This window comes from Bos indicus x Bos taurus, chromosome 26 (assembly GCF_003369695.1).
Source record: "Bos indicus x Bos taurus breed Angus x Brahman F1 hybrid chromosome 26, Bos_hybrid_MaternalHap_v2.0, whole genome shotgun sequence".
Classification (NCBI taxonomy): domain Eukaryota; kingdom Metazoa; phylum Chordata; class Mammalia; order Artiodactyla; family Bovidae; genus Bos; species Bos indicus x Bos taurus.
Genome location: NC_040101.1, coordinates 35,723,445 through 35,740,949, shown reverse-complemented (window position 1 = coordinate 35,740,949; position 17,505 = coordinate 35,723,445). Strand labels below are relative to the sequence as shown.

General features: G+C 41.2%; 1 protein-coding gene across 4 annotated transcripts in view; it reads left to right on the top strand.

Moving 5' to 3' along the window:
* PLCE1 (phospholipase C epsilon 1) overlaps positions 1–17,505 on the top strand; it is a 377,706-nt gene that overhangs the window by 283,445 nt on the left and 76,756 nt on the right. For all 4 annotated transcript variants that reach the window (XM_027528501.1, XM_027528499.1, XM_027528500.1 and 1 more), the window contains 2 exons: positions 489–694; positions 14,866–15,541. In XM_027528501.1, coding sequence (XP_027384302.1) covers positions 489–694; positions 14,866–15,541 — 882 coding nt within the window. The remainder of the gene's footprint in view (positions 1–488; positions 695–14,865; positions 15,542–17,505) is intronic.

Here is a 17,505-nt window from a genome sequence, read left to right as displayed (position 1 = left end):
CTTATAAATCACCAGGAAGCCTCTGTGTTACTGTTAAGATGTATGGGAAATAAAGCAAAATGTCCCCCCTCCTTGATCATTTCCTTGGGCCCCAGTAATTTTATCTGGTTCCATAGAATAATAGATTTCTGTCATGGTTTTTCTCAATTCTCACTACAGGAATAAAATAACTCTGTCCTTCCTCTGTAAAGTGGCTAATCTTCTCCCTAGGGAACCTTGAAATAATATTGCTTTTTGTGTTATAAACTGGAAGTGAAGTGTTGATTCCTAGAGGGACTGAAGTTGTCTTAGTGGAAACAAGAGTAAGTTTTGGTATTTCATGTGGTGAAAGGAAAAAATGTTTTTCCTGGAGGTTGGTTTTCCCCCAATAAAATAGGCACAAATGCCATTATTTATGACTGTTATGATTTTGTTTCTCTAGCCAAGTAGGTTATTTAGATGTAGTATGTGAAGCTGCAATAACAAATCCTCAATATATTTCTCTGTAGTTTGTAGCCGATTATAGTGGACAAGATAATTTCTTACAACGAGTGGGACAGAATGGCTTAAAGAATTCAGAGAAGGAGTCCACTGTCAACAGCATCTTTCAGATCATCAGGAGCTGCAGTCGAAGTCTGGAGACAGAGGAGGAGGACAGCTCCAGTGAAGGGAGCAGCTCAAGGAAAAATTCCCTGAAGGATAAAGCCCGATGGCAGTAAGTTTTACATGGGATGTTTTACATGGGATTTAAAAATTGGGATTCTCATTTCTTCTTTTTCCTACCCCAGTTTGGTTTCAGGTTATAAATAGCATCCATGTACGTGTTAGTTGCCCAGTCCTGTGCAACTCTTTGCAGCCCCATAGACTGTAGCCCAGCTTCCCCGGTGGCTCAGATGCTAAAGCATCTGCCTGCAATGCGGCAGACCCAGATTCGATCCCTGGGTCAGAAAGATCCCCTTGAGAAGGAAATGGCTACCCACTCCAGTACTCTTGCCTGGAAAATGCCATGGACGGAGGAGCCTGGTAGGCTACAGTCCATGGGGTCGCAGAGAATCGGACACGACTGACCGACTTCACTTTCATTTTCAGACTGTAGCCCACCAGGCTCCACTGTCCATGGAATTTCCCAGGCAAGAATACTGGAGTGGGTTGCCATTCCCTTCTCCAATAGTATCCAGAGTATACATTATAAATCAACTATACTTTGATGTGTTTGTGTGTGTGTGTTAGTTGCTCACTTGTGTCCGACTCTTCGCAACCCCATGGACTATAGCCTGCCAGGCTCCTCTGTCCATGGCATTTTCCAAGCAGGAATACTGGAGTGGGCTGCATTTCCTCCTGCAGGGCATCTTCCCAACCCAGGGATTGAACTGGCATCTCCTGTATTTCTTGCCCTGGCAGGCCAACTTTACCACTGTGTCACCTGGGAAGCCACAGTACTTCAATTAAAAAACTAATTTTTAAAAAAGGGTTTATTAGTTACTGGATAAGGCATGGGGCAAATATTAACATTTTTAAATCAAATATACTGATTTAGTGGCAGAGAAGGCAATGGCACCCCACTCCAGTACTCTTGCCTGGAAAATCCCATGGACGGAGGAGCCTGGTAGGCTGCAGTCCATGGGGTCACTAAGAGTCGGACACAACTGAGCTACTTCACTTTCACTTTTCACTTTCATGCACTGGAGAAGGAAATGGCAATCCACTCCAGTGTTCTTGCCTGGAGAATCCCAGGGACGGGGGAGCCTAGTGGGCTGCCATCTATGGGGTCGCACAGAGTCAGATGCGACTTAGCAGCAGCAGCAGCAGCAGTAGGATTGGAGTCAGTCATACCCAGAAATCAGCAGTGTTGCAGCTCCCTCAACTTCTGATGATTCTAAGGCAGCTCATCAATGATTGACAAGCATTGCAGTGCTTCCAGGATCTCACTTTCAGGTGGCATCTGCAGCGTTGTGATTGCTTGGCTGTTTCGATTGCTGTTTATTGACAAGCATTGCAGTCTACCCATGATATGCTTGCTTAGCCCAAGACCAAATGAGAAGTTCAGAAATCAATGGTCTTAGGCTAGGCATTGCATCTCTTCAAGGCCATTTACTCATGGTCATGCCCAACTCAAAGCAGAGTCTGGTCCACCTGGAAGAATCCTTGAGCATGACCCAAAAGCAGAACATTTGCTGGCTTTGACATCTTGGCCACAAAAGGTTCTATTTGTGTGGTATACTCATGAGTCATACCTGGCAGTTGTCTCCCAGTCCTTGTAAGACATCACTGTTTGTTTTGCAAAGTCTTTCCTGGATGACTGTGTGTATGAGCCTACAGTGGGAAGAGAGTGCTTCTGGAAAGTAATTCCTTTGGAACTGTAGTGCTGGATCCTCAGAATCAGTTGTGAACAGAGAAATGAACACCTTGTGCCTGAATCCCAAGTGTTGTTATTAAAGAGATGAACCTATATTCCCAGTTTTTCCAAAGTCTTTGAGCTTTTTTCCAAACCTCATCTCCTAGCTCATTTCCCCATAGGGGATCCAGGTTAGGGATGAACCAATACTGCCCTTACCACGATGTCACATCCCTAAAGCTCAAATTTCACAAGTAGCTTCTACCGATCGTTCTTTTTAAGTTGGTCTCAAGTCAAAATTATTTGAAAGTTTCTCACTAATTTTTGTGATGTTGGTGCCACCATATATAAATAGAGAGAGGACCACCTACAAATAAGCACAGAGGCCTCTCATAGCCCTTAACTCCTTAATCTACGTCTACTTCTGTGTACCTGTCTCTATACATAGGTATCTATGTATATATCTACATCCTCTCACAAAATATTTTGTAGATGCTTATAAGAATAAATGTAATAATCAAAGAAGGGATTATTATGAAGGGAAAAGGAAAGTAGGATAGGAAAAAATAAAGCGTACAGAAATGTATACTATACAGTCTTTGCAGTGACTAAATTTTGTTCTGAGATAGTGACCATAAAAAGGAGGGAATCAGGAGTCACAGTCTTTGTAAGAAAAATCAAACAGATGTTTGGGAGAAGCATACCTGTTCCTCATACTGAGATCTGGCTGAAATTCCTTCCTTAAGTGCTCCAAAAAAGGATACATCATCTCTTAATAGATAAAATTTCATATGATTTTTTTTATAACTACCTTCACTTGGTGCTGTGTGTGTGTGTGCGTGTATATGTTACTTATAGGTGTTCTAAGAATACTTTTAGGAGTGCTTGTGACTCAGCTGGTAAAGAATCCGCCTGCAGTGCAGCAGACCTGGGTTCAGTCCCTGGGTTGGGAAGATCCCCTGGAGAAGGGAACAGCTACCCACTCCAGAATTCTGACCTGGAGAATTCCATGGACTGTATAGTCCATGGGGTTGCAAAGAGTCGTGGACATGACTTTCACTTCACTTCACTTCACTTTTGGTTGAGACTCAGAGACCAGGCCTCTGGGTTTTTCTTTACCATCTTTTTCCTTTTGACTGGATTTCCTTCAAGTAATAAATTTCATACCACATATCATCACCTCTTTTGAAATCATTGTTTCCAATTCTCTGCTTGTTCCTTTGTCCCCTCACTAATCATTTTATCATCTACATTCTAAGATCACTGCTTTTCTACTTCCCATTTTCTAGACTCCACTTGTAAGCACTCTTAGAAGGGGAAAAGAAGCACAAAATTGCAAATATTTCTTTTACAAAACCTGAGAAGTCAGGTTGAAATCCTCACGTTGAAATTTATGTACCTCAGTACTGGTAAATTTTCTTACCCCACATAATGGCTATTTTGAAAAGAACTACTGATGAGGCTGGGGTGTTTAATAGATGAGGGTGGGGTGTTTAATAGAATTCACTGAAACCAGATCAGCAAGCACTGTTCCTGGGACCATCTGCCAGGACTTGGGAATCCATTTCTGATCCAGAGTCCTGCATTAAAATATCCAGTACAGGGCTGTGTGTGAAAAAGGGATTTCCAGATCTCAAAACCCAAGGGAACTGTGCTTTGTTGTTGATTTGGCTGAAATAAAGACTCTGTAAACAGTAACCTCCAGCCCCTTTCCTATGGCAGCCACCAACCCTGTGAAAATTCCATGAGAGAAAGAAGGGATGATCTCATGGTCATTTGGTTCACCCAACCTGTAGGGTGCTCTAATAATTCTTCTCAAACATCTCAGCTACTCCTGCCAGAACACCCACTCAAAACATTGACAGAAACCCTAGAAAGATGGTCATAAGAGATTCAATACCTCAGCAGGAAAGGAACAGGGTTGAAATAATCTCCAAATGTCAGTGAGATCTTAAGGACATCAACTTATCATCTCCGTGTACAGTTGAGAAAGTGGTGCCTGGAGAGGTGAAGTCGCTTCCTTAAGTGGTGCCTAGCAGACCTGGGTTGTGAGCCTGACCACGTGACCAACTGCAGGGCAGGATCTTTCCTCCTGCAGTGTTGAAGGCATTTCTTGTCACTGTGGAACCCTCGACTTCTTTTTGTTTCTAGTTGCTATAGGTTAGGGACATCTAAACATGGCATCTGGTTCCATCACTTCATGGAAATAGGTGGGGAAACAATGGAAACAGTGTCAGACTTTATTTTTGGGGCTCCAAAATCACTGCAGATGGTGACTGCAGCCATGAAATTAAAAGACGCTTACTCCTTGGAAGGAAAGTTATGTCCAACCTAGATAGCATATTCAAAAGCAGAGACATTACTTTGCCAACAAAGGTCCATCTAGTCAAGGCTATGGTTTTTCCAGTGGTCATGTATGGATGTGAGAGTTGGACTGTGAAGAAGGCTGAGTGCCGAAGAATTGATGCTTTTGAACTGTGGTGTTGGAGAAGACTCTTGAGAGTCCCTTGGACTGCAAGGAGATCCAACCAGTCCATCCTAAAGGAGATCAGCCCTGGGATTTCTTTGGAAGGAATGATGCTAAAGCTGAAACTCGAGTACTTTGGCCACCTCATGTGAAGAGTTGACTCATTGGAAAAGAGTCTGATGCTGGGAGGGATTGGGGGCAGGAGGAGAAGGGGACAACAGAGGATGAGATGGCTGGATGGCATCACCGACTCAATGGGCGTGAATCTGAGTGAACTCCAGGAGTTGGTGATGGACAGGGAGGCCTGGCGTGCTGCGATTCATGGGGTTGCAAATAGTTGGACATGACTGAGCGACTGAACTGAACTGAACTGAAATTCTAAAAGTGGTCCAGTTACATTTCATATGACCTATGAAGCTCATTAATAATGACTTTTCAAATTTACCAGTATGAAGAATAAATAAGTTTTGCTTGTGTGAGTGTAAGTCATGAAGGCATAAGAGTAGTGTATGGCACCATTGTAGGAAAATGGAAATTAAGACTATTTAGGTGTATAGAGAAGAGTGTTGGGTGATATAGGAGCCACACGTTCTTATTATCAATATTGTCCACCCTCTCTAAAATACTGCTTAAAAAGGATTATTCCATTTGGAGAAGTTGGATATAAGCAGATAACAAGTTCAGGCAGAACCTTAGAAGGGAGGCTGTTTGGGATGATTCGGAACTCAAAGCTTGCAGTCACATGGTCTGGGACTGAATGTTGCCCCCATCACTTACTATTTGTGTCACCTGGGTAGGTGACTTAATCTTGCTGTTGGGCTGTGCTTAGTCGTTCAGTCGTGTCTGATTCTTTGCGACCCCATGGACTGTAGCCCACCAGGGTCCTCTGTCCATGGGATTCTCCAGGCAAGAATACTGGAGTGGGTTGCCATGCCCTCCCCCAGGGGATTTTCACAACCCGGGGATCAAACCCAGGACTTCTGCATTGCAGGCAGATTCTTAACCTTCTGAGCTACCAGGGAAGCCTACTAAGCCTCAATTTTGTAATCTGTAAAATGGGAATGATTATAATGCTTTATTTATAAGATTGTTGTACAGATTATGTGAGAGGATACATGTAGAATAAGGAATTTTGCATTATAAAGGCATATAAATGGTGGCTACTGTAATTAATGCCTACCATCACAAATAGCAGAGACCTTAAGGTACGGGCACCAGTGGCAACAGTCACCATTTGAGAAGCAGCTTTCAGTCACCCTGCCCTTCTTTATGGGAGAATACAGAGTATTCGCTGCTCTCCCATCCCAGCAACCTCAGTCTCTTCCCTGAAAGATGATCCCACAAGGATAGAAATAAGAAAGCTAAGCGTGAGTTCCTTTGCTGTTCACCTGAAACTATCACAACATTGCTAATCAGCTATACTCCGATACAAAATAAAAAGTTTTTTAAAAAGCTAAGCATGAGGAAGCAGAGTATCTGAGAAAAGATTATAGATACCAGGACTTGCCACACATACACACGCGCCCTTATGTGCGCACATGAAATAATAAAATGATAGGAAACCAGTCACTTATTCTCCATGAAGCATGGCACAGCGTTATAAACACCAACCTCACAACATCCTTTAGGGACAGCTGACTGCCTCCGCCCAGCCAAGACCTTAACAGGATCTCCTCCCACCCGATGGCTGGCTCCGTTAGGGGTTTCTGGGACTGGGGATACCCAGGACCCCTTCTCTTTCTCTCTTTTCCTGTCTGCTTGGCCAGTACACAAGACCCAGTCCTGCTTCTATCACCGCAACAAAGAAAGGCATTTTCCCACTATCTGCTCAACATTCAAGGGCTTCCCAGGTGGCTCAGTGGTAAAGAATCCGCCTGCCAATACAGGAGACCCGGGTTTGATCCCTGGGTTGGAAGATCCCCTGGAGGAAGAAATGGCTACTCACTCTATTATTCTTGCCAGATTAATGCCATAGACAGAGGAGCCTGGCGGGCTATAGTCTGTGGGTTCAGAAAGAGACAGAATGGAGCGACTGAGCGTGCATGCACAACATTCAGTTTAAGCTTGTTTATCACTCAAATCCCAGCATGAAACTTGGACACCATCTTTACAAAGAAGCAGTGTTTGTTTGTGTGGCTGTGTTTTAGGATATTGACTTTGCACATACAAACTGGGCCATGATAATATTACTAATATTTGACATGCTATTATTTATCAAGAGCCTACTTTTAAATGAACACTGTTTTAAATACTTTACATATAAATTAGTTAATGCTCACAGCAATTCTATTTTGTTCAAGATCTCACATTTAGCATGGCCAGAATTTAACCTCAGGCAGGCTGGCTTTAAAGTCCTTGCATTATGCAGCTATAATTTAGAAGCTGTCTATGGCTGAGGAAAGTGCTAAATTAATTAAAAGCAAGAATTTGCCAGAAGCAAAGTTAAAACTCTCAATTTTATTACAGAGTACAGCTATAGCAAGTCCTTTGGAAAAGGTGCACCTTTCCAAAAGTCTTACAAAATTAAATTTAGGCTTATCACTTGATGAATCATGTTTATGTAATCCTTTTAACTTTGCAGGAGTAACAAAATGTTATGAAGAAAATTAGTGCCAAGTCGCTTCAGTCATGTCGGACTCTTTGCAACCCTGTGGATTATAGCCCACCAGATTCCTTTGTCCATGGGCTTTCCCAGACAAGAATACTGGAGTGGGTTGCCATGCCCTCCTCCAGGGAATCTTCCTGAGTCTCTTATGTCTCCTCCATTGGCAGATGAGTTCTTTACCGCTAGTGCCACCTGGGAAGCCTGATAAGTAGCCCGCTTTTCCCCTAATATAAGATCTTCAGGGATTTCCCTGGTGGTCCAGTGGCTAACACTACACGCTCCCAGTTCAGGGGGCCCAGGTTCGATCCCTGGTCAGAGAACTAGAGTCCGAATGCTGCATCTTAGAGTCCGAATGCCACATCTGAAAGAGCCCTCATGCCACAGTGAAGATCAAAGGTCCCATGTCCCCAGCTAAGACCCAGTTCAGCCAAGTAAATAAATATTTTAAAAGTAAATATTTTTTAAATGAGTTATATTTTAAAACATATTTTCATCATGGAACATGAGAAAGGTGTTTACCTGTCAGTTTATAGTTTCTAACTGAAGGATGCTTCAGAACCTCTTCAGGGGTTGAATATAAACTTTGCTTCTCTTTTCACTTCTTGGTCCTCTCCTTAAGGCATACCACCTAAATTTGACTAGGTAGTTTTTTTTGCCAGTGCCACATCTTTGATGCCACTTGGTTCCTGAGTAACTATTTAAGTCCCACCTAATTTCTTCTTATAAACCCACAGAAACTTGTCTCCTGAGAGAATCAGGCACAGAAGTGCATAAAATTCACTATATAATGTAAGAGACAAAGCTACTGGCTTCCTTCTTAAAGTGATCTTGTTTTATTACAACTGCCAATTTTATCTTGGGCATTAGTTCCTAGAAGACTGCCTTTTAGAGGAATTATTAACACCTAGCATTAGTTCTTTTGTGTCTAAAATAGAACTGATACTAATAAAGATAGTGTCCATTCTCTCCCAGCTTACATCATAGCTGAGCAGTTCAAACAGGCTCCAGAAAAGCCTCATAATTTTTCTTTTCCAGACACGACTTTTCATAATGCCCATAGTTTTTCACTGGAAAATACTTGCTTTAGCTCAGAACTCAAATTAAATGGAATATGGAAAACACCATTTCTCTTGCTAAATTAAAATCAGAAGTCCTATGTCCAAATTAACATATGTTACATTTCATGGGTATTGATACTCTCCAATTGAATCCTTCTTGCTCTTACGGGGGTGGGGGGAGGGGGGGGACCATCAACAAGCAGTGTGACAGGGAGAATGTGGAAATGGTCCCAGAGAAAGAAAATAAAAAGATTAAAGAACTTGGATGCGGCCCTGAGGAAAGCCCCCTCTAGAGGAACAGCAGGACTGATTTAGCCTGGAGAAAAGGAAGTGGGAAGAAGAGGCAGGATAAGACCTTGATCTTTTTTATGTTTAATTATAGTCATGTGCTTTACTGAGCCAGAGTCTGTGCTGAGTCACTTACCAGTGTTATCTTATTTGAGCTTCACCGTTACTCTCTGATAGTGGGTGTTGTCTTTTTGCCATTAGCAGATGAGTAAAGTGAGGCTCAGAGAGGTTGAGCGATTTGACTAGATCACACAGTGAAGAAGTAGTAGAGTCTAACATTAAACCCAAAGTGACTAGAGGCTGTGCCCCTAACCACCTTGCTACATATATGTATACAAAGGACAGAAGAATTATGTAAGAGAACCTGAGTATTGGCTTCCCATTGTTACTGAGAGAAATTTCAGAGGGATTGTGATAATTTAAACACAAAAGATTTTCTTCCTTTCTCATTCTTCACTTTTTATGGTGAGATGTAATATTAAGAAAAGTGCATTAAAAAGAATGGATTTGCACCTAGAACTCAGATCTTGATTTCTTTTTTTTTTTAATTTTATTTTATTTTTAAACTTTACAATATTGTATTAGTTTGCCAAACATCAAAATGAATCTGCCACAGGTATACCCGTGCTCCCCATCCTGAACCCTCCTCCCTCCTCCCTCCCCATACCCTCCCTCTAGGTCATCCCAGTGCACCAGCCCCAAGCATCCAGTATCATGCATTGAACCTGGACTGGCAACTCATTTCATACATGCTATTATACATGTTTCAATGCCATTCTCCCAAATCTCCCCACCCTCTCCCTCTCCCACAGAGTCCATAAGACTGATCTATACATCAGTGTCTCTTTTGCTGTCTCGTACACAGGGTTATTGTTACCATCTTTCTAAATTCCATATATATGCGTTAGTATACTGTATTGGTGTTTTTCTTTCTGGCTTACTTCACTCTGTATAATAGGTTCCAGTTTCATCCACCTCATTAGAACTGATTCAAATGTATTCTTTTTAATGGCTGAGTAATACTCCATTGTGTATATGTACCACTGCTTTCTTATCCATTCATCTGCTGATGGACATCTAGGTTGCTTCCATGTCCTGGCTATTATAAACAGTGCTGCGATGAGCATTGGGCTACACGTGTCTCTTTCCCTTCTGGTTTCCTCAGTGTGTATGCCCAGCAGTGGGATTGCTGGATCATAAGGCAGTTCCATTTCCAGTTTTTTAAGGAATCTCCACACTGTTCTCCATAGTGGCTGTACTAGTTTGCATTCCCACCAACAGTGTAAGGGGGTTCCCTTTTCTCCACACCCTTTCCAGCATTTATTGCTTGTAGACTTTTGGATCACAGCCATTCTGACTGGTGTGAAATGGTACCTCATAGTGGTTTTGATTTGCATTTCTCTGATAATGAGTGATGTTGAGCATCTTTTCATGTGTTTGTTAGCCATCTGTATGTCTTCTTTGGAGAAATGTCTATTTAGTTCTTTGGCCCATCTTTTGATTGGGTCATTTATTTTTCTGGAGTTGAGCTGTAGGAGTTGCTTGTATATTTTTGAGATTAGTTGTTTGTCAGTTGCTTCATTTGCTATTATTTTCTCCCATTCTGAAGGCTGCCTTTTCACATTGCTAATAGTTTCCTTTGATGTGCAGAAGCTTTTAAGTTTAATTAGGTCCCATTTGTTTATTTTTGCTTTTATTTCCAATATTCTGGGAGGTGGGTCATAGAGGATCCTGCTGTGATGTATGTCGGAGAGTGTTTTGCCTATGTTCTCCTCTAGGAGTTTTATAGTTTCTGGTCTTACATTGAGATCTTTAATCCATTTTGAGTTTATTTTTGTGTATGGTGTTAGAAAGTGTTCTAGTTTCATTCTTTTACAAGTGGTTGACCAGATTTCCCAGCACCACTTGTTAAAGAGATTGTCTTTAATCCATTGTATATTCTTGCCTCCTTTGTCAAAGATAAGGTGTCCATATGTGCGTGGATTTATCTCTGGGCTTTCTATTTTGTTCCATTGATCAATATTTCTGTCTTTGTGCCAGTACCATACTGTCTTGATGACTGTGGCTTTGTAGTAGAGCCTGAAGTCAGGTAGGGTGATTCCTCCAGTTCCATTCTTCTTTCTCAAGATAGCTTTGGCTATTCGAGGTTTTTTGTATTTCCATACAAATTGTGAAATTATTTGTTCTAGCTCTGTGAAGAATACTGTTGGTAGCTTGATAGGGATTGCATTGAATCTATAAATTGCTTTGGGTAGTATACTCATTTTCACTATATTGATTCTTCCAATCCATGAACATGGTATATTTCTCCATCTATTAGTGTCCTCTTTGATTTCTTTCACCAGTGTTTTATAGTTTTCTATATATAGGTCTTTAGTTTCTTTAGGTAGATATATTCCTAAGTATTTTATTCTTTCCATTGCAATGGTGAATGGAATTGTTTGCTTAATTTCTCTTTCTGTTTTCTCATTATTAGTGTATAGGAATGCAAGGGATTTCTGTGTGTTGATTTTATATCCTGCAACTTTACTATAATCATTGATTAGTTCTAGTAATTTTCCGGTGGAGTCTTTAGGGTTTTCTATGTAGAGGATCATGTCATCTGCAAATAGTGAGAGTTTTACTTCTTCTTTTCCAATTTGGATTCCTTTTATTTGTTTTTCTGCTCTGATTATTGTGGCCAAAACTTCCAAAACTATGTTGAATAGTAATGGTGAAAGTGGGCACCCTTGTCTTGTTCCTGACTTTAGAGGAAATGCTTTCAATTTTTCACCATTGAGGATAATGTTTGCTGTGGGTTTGTCATATATAGCTTTTATTATGTTGAGGTATGTTCCTTCTATTCCTGCTTTCTGGAGAGTTTTTATCATAAATAGATGTTGAATTTTGTCAAAGGCTTTCTCTGCATCTATTGAGATAATCATATGGTTTTTATTTTTCAATTTGTTAATGTGGTGTATTACATTGATTGATTTGCGGATACTGAAGAATCCTTGCATCCCTGGGATAAAGCCCACTTGGTCATGGTGTATGATCTTTTTAATGTGTTGTTGGATTCTGATTCAGATCTTGATTTCTAATAAGTCTTCAGTGAAAGAAAGCAAAGCTCCCTGGAGAGATGACTGCTTCTAGGACTTGGAGCAGGAAATATACAAGATGAGCCTGGAGTATCTTGTGCCAGAAAAAGTAAATAAGTGCTAAGAAAAAAAAATAAATAAATAAAACAATAATGAGGTTATATCAAAGATGCACAAGAGCCAACAGAAAGTTATATTCTGTTGGCCAAAGCTGGAGCAATTTGAGTAACAAATTAAAATAGTATTGGATTATAACCCAAGTAAGTAAGTGAAAATCGCTCAGTCGTGTCCGACTCTGCAACCCCATGGACTGTAGCCTGCCAGTCTCCTCTGTCCATGGAATTCTCCAGGCAAGAATACTGGTGTGGTAGCCGTTCCTTTCTCCAGGGAATCTTCCCAACTTAGGGATCAAACCCAGGTCTCCTGCATTGAAGGCAGATTCTTTACCGTCTGAACTACCAGGGAAGCTTTGATTATAACCCAAAATATTATGTAAATATTCAAAAGTCCATGTATGTAAGTGATAACTAAGCAAACACATGGGGGAGAAGAGACAAATTTCTCATGCAGAATCCCAAATAACTTGTGTGGGTACTCTGACCTCGGAGGTACAGCAGACTCACCTTTCCCTATGTGTGGACTGCACACAATGACTTACTTCCAAAGGGGACAATGTATAAGGAGGTTGTTGTTTTTTCTTAAGTAACTTTAAGTGGACACTGTAAAGTGGACACTGACTAGCACTACCTCAGCCAGGTCAGCATCAACAGCCTAAGTCCTGTTGATACTATGTTCCTTGGATAGGATGTGACAAGAATGGCACTTTGCCTCTGTGTTCTTCCTCCCCAGAACCCAGAGCACCAGAATAATTATGAGAAAATTATCAGGCAAATTCTAATTGTTGGTCATTCTACAAAATGCCTGACCACTGTTCCTCAAAACTGTCAAGATCATAAAATCAAGAAAAGTCTGAGAAACCATGACATGAAGAAATATGAAGGTTAAATGTAATATGGGCTCCTGGATGGAATCCTGCAACAGAAAATGGAAATGGATGAAAAACTAAATAAATCTAAACAAAGTATGTCCTGTGCTGTGCTAAGTCACTCAGTCGTGTCTGACTCTTCGCAACCCCATGGACTGCAGCCCACTAGGCTCCTCTGTCCTTGGGGATTCTCCAGGCAAGAATACTGGAGTGGGTTGCCATGCTCCAGGGGATATTCCCACCCCAGGGTTCTGACTCAGATCTCCCACATTGCAGGTGGATTCTTTACTGTCTGAGCTACCAGGGAAGCCCAAAGGTACACAGAGAAGGGCATCCTTGGGTGGGCTTGAACCACCAATCTTCCAGTTAACAGACAAAGGCGATAACTCCACTGATCGCGGCATGAAGACTAATACAAATACTAAACAAAGTATAAGACTAATACTAGTACTAAACAAAGACTAATACTAAACAAAGTATGGGCTTTAATAAATAGTAGTGTTTTGTGGTATTGGTTCATGAATTGTGTCAAATACACCACCCTAATGTAAGATGTTATTATAATAGGAAAGAATGGATACGGGGTATGCTGTCTTTGCAATTTCTCTCCTAATCTAAAACTATTCTGAAAAAAAATTTTTTAACTAATGTTTTTTAATAGTTTCAAGTGAGTGCATGTGTAGCTACCACCCATTATCAGTACCCATAAACCCCTTTTTTCCTGTCTCAGTTATGTCACCACCTTTCCCCCTAGAGAAAAATTCACTGCTGTGAACTTTGTGATAATACATTCTTTTTTTCTTTATAATGTCACCACTTTATGCCTCTCTAAACATAGAGTATACTTTTTCCTTTTTGGAAATTTACATTACTGTAATCACACAATATGTATGCCTGTATGTCTTGCTTAAGATTTGTCTGTGTTGTTGCAGGTGGTTAAGCATTGCGTGTTTACTTCCGTGGCTGTGCAGGCTGGTGTTATATGAATACATCACATTTTATCTATATATTTGATGGTTGCTGGATGTTTGGGTGGTTTCCAGTGTGGATTATTTGAAAAGAATCTTCTGATCATTAGATTTGTGAGATCTCTTGTGGATTTCTTGTCTTTCTTAAGAATATCTGTTTATGTGAGGCAAGGAAGAACATTTTGCTGTTTGAAAGCAGGAGTGGAATCTTGCTCGGGGACCAGGATCTAGACTGAGAGTCTGAGAAGCCCAAGGCCGCTTCTCAGACCTTGCCAAGAGGCTGTCAGCTGCCCAAGTGTCTCGAGGTGATGGGAACATCCCTTCCTAGGGATGTATGGACCAGTTCCTCAATTTTACCCACCCCTCTGCTGGTGATGTCTGTACATCAAGCAGTGAAAAGCCTTGACCTTAGTAACAGTTCCTCATGCTTTGAAGAGAATAAGTCTCTCTTAGGCACATTCCTACCAAAGTAGCCAAATGGAAAAAAGAGAGTCAGGCAGACCAAATTCCTGTCTTGAGTAGGTCTCTTCCAAGCTGGGTAACCTGGAGCCAGTTACTCACCCCTTCTGAACCTCAGTTTCCCCATAGATTAAAAAAATATGTATACTTAGGGCTGATTCATGTTGATATATCACAGGAACCAACACAACATTATAAAACAATTATCCTTCAATTAAAAAAAATTTTAAGAATAATAAAACTTACTTTGCAAGTAGGTCATATTAATTGCAAAAATGTATGTATTTAACACAAGAGGAAAGACTAATAAATAATGAAGATTGTTGTTGTTTATATTAAAAATACAATTATATAGTAGTTCCTTTATTCAACCTGCTCCAGTACTCTTGCTTGGAAAATTGCATGGACAGAGGAGCCTGGAGGGTTACAGTCCATGGGGCCTCAAAGCCTATGGTCAGACATGTTGTTAAATATAAGGTTTCAGAATACCACTATATAAAATCACTCTATGACTTTTAGCATTTTATATTTCCTATGCTAATTTGAATTTATAATGAAATTTAAAATGATATCCAGCGTCAGTGAAAGATTTTTGTTGTCCTTCTGATTATAAGACAGATCAAATTTGTAACTCTTTCTATCAGGTTTATAATCGGAGATTTGTTGGATTCTGAAAATGACATCTTTGAGCAGCCCAAAGAGTGGGACTCTCATGGATCGGAGGAGCCACAGAAAGCCTTTGACCATGGGACAGAGCTCATCCCATGGTATGTGCTGTCCATCCAAGCCGATGTGCACCAGTTCCTGTTGCAGGGGGCCACGGTCATCCACTATGATCAGGACACGCACCTCTCTGCCCGCTGCTTCCTCCAGCTTCAGCCTGACAATAGCACCTTGACCTGGATAAAACCCACCACTGCTTCCCCAGCCAGTGCTAAAGCAAAACTTGGTGTGCTCAGTAACACGTCTGAGCCTGGCAAATTCCCGTTACTGGGCAATGCTGGATTAAGTGGCCTGGTGGAGGGGATCTTGGATCTGTTTTCAGCAAAGGCTGTGTACATGGGACACCCTAACATTGATATACACACTGTGTGTGTTCAGAACAAACTGAGTAACATGTCTCTCTCAGAGACTGGCGTGACACTGCTCTACGGGCTGCAGACCACGGACAATAGATTACTGCACTTTGTGGCGCCAAAGCACACAGCTAAAATGCTCTTCAGTGGATTGTTGGAGCTCACGAGAGCTGTGAGGAAGATGAGGAAGTTCCCTGACCAAAGACAGCATTGGCTGCGGAAACAGTACGTCAGCCTCTACCAGGTAAGGGGAAAGGGATGCAGCCTTCCCTGTCTCCTCGGTAGTATAATTCTCCAGATTTATCTTGTGAAAACACACTGGAAAACTAGACCACCAAGGCTCATTTTCCCAGCTCTGTCAACTTTCTGCCTGAGTGATGTTGAACAGCTTTTACTTAACCTCTCTGTGCCTTAGTTTCTTATCTATAAAGTGAGAAAAATAATGATATTATTCATATTGTCCAAAGGATAATTGTGAAGCTTAACTGAGTTAATATGTGTAAAGCCATAATCTAAATTCATACATATAAAGCATAGTGTCTGGCTCAAAGTAGGTCCTATTATTATTTTGTATGAAAATAGTGACTTCTCACATCTGGAAAGAAACAAGTTAATATAAGCATTTTCACTTAAAGTGAAAATGGAAAACGTTGTAATCTGAATGCTTTTATACTAATTAGGGACTAGCTGATGTGTTGGAAATCTTCACTTTGGAAACTGAAATCCTATTTCATCTTCTAATGTGCTCTGTGACTCTCGGAGAGTTATTTAATTTACTGTGTATTGCTGCCAAACTGTTGAACTTGTAAGTTTAAAAGAAACGTTCCCAAATGTGAGATAGTCATAACTAGAGTTCTTCCAAACCTTATTCGTAGTGGCAACAGCCCTTAGGAGACAGCTTAAACTGAGTGAGTATTTTGTTAACCCTAAAGTATCAGGATCCCTGGAAGATCCCCAGAGAAGGAAATGGCAACCCACTCCAATATTTGCCTGGACAATTTCACGGACAGAGGAACCTGGCATGCTGTATAATCCGTGGGGTCACAAAAAGTCAGACACGACTGAGCAACTGAACACACACACACGCATCAGGTACTTTGACACTCCAGCCAAAGGTCCACCAGGACTGGGTTAGATGAGGTGGTGAGAAGAGACACAGGTGTAACTAGAGCCACATGCTTATGGAGGAAGGAGGGCAGAGATTGCTTGGAAATCGAGTCATAAACCCCACTACAAGGTGACACTATTGGTAGGATTGTCAAATGAGTTGTACAGAGTATTCAGTTTTTCTTTGCTATGTTCTTGTGTCTTGAGTGAGTGAAAGTAGCTCAGTTGTGTCCAACTCTTTGAGACCCCATGGACTATACAGTCCATAGAATTCTCTAGGCTAGAATACTGGAGTGGGTAGCCTTTCCCTTCTCCAGGGGATCTTCCCAGCCCAGGGATCGAACCTAGGTCTCCCACATTGCAGGCAGATTCTTTACCAGCTGAGCCACAAGGGAAGCCCTTTTCTATCTTATGGGGGAGAAAATTATCTTTTCTAGTGTCACAGAACAAATACCACTGTGACTTAAATTACTCAAAGGATTGATTTTCATGTACTTTTCATAGTTCTAACATGTTTCTGACAATTTAAAACACTTTCTGCTCTGGAATGTTAGTAGAGTCACATGTGTTAGTAGAGTCACATATGTTTCCCCTTTCTCCACATCCATACAGTACTTAATGAGTAGAGATCATATCCTGAAGAACTTAATAAATTCATAAGCACATAGGCCTATATACATGATTATGCTGCACTGCACAAAGCCAGTTTTAGTTAACTCATCTAAAATGGAAACCAAGGGACCTCTCTGGTGGTCCAGTGGCGAAGATGCCTTGTTCCCGATACAGGGGGCCCAGGTTCTATCCCTGGTCAGGGATAGATCCCACATTCCACAACTAAAGATCCCACATGATGCAACTAAGACCCGGCACAGCCAAATAAATAAATATTTTTTGAAATAAAATGGAAACCAAAATGCTTGCTTCCTGTCTACTCCACAGGGAGCTCTCAGTGGTGCCAGCTGCTTGGAACGAAGGTCTCCAGGAGCTATTATGAATATTGGTTTTCAATTACAGTCATTCCTCAGCCTTCTACAGTCGTTAAAAATGCATTCAGTCTGGTCGTGAACCAAAGTCTTTGGGCTCAATTACAGTCACTGTCAC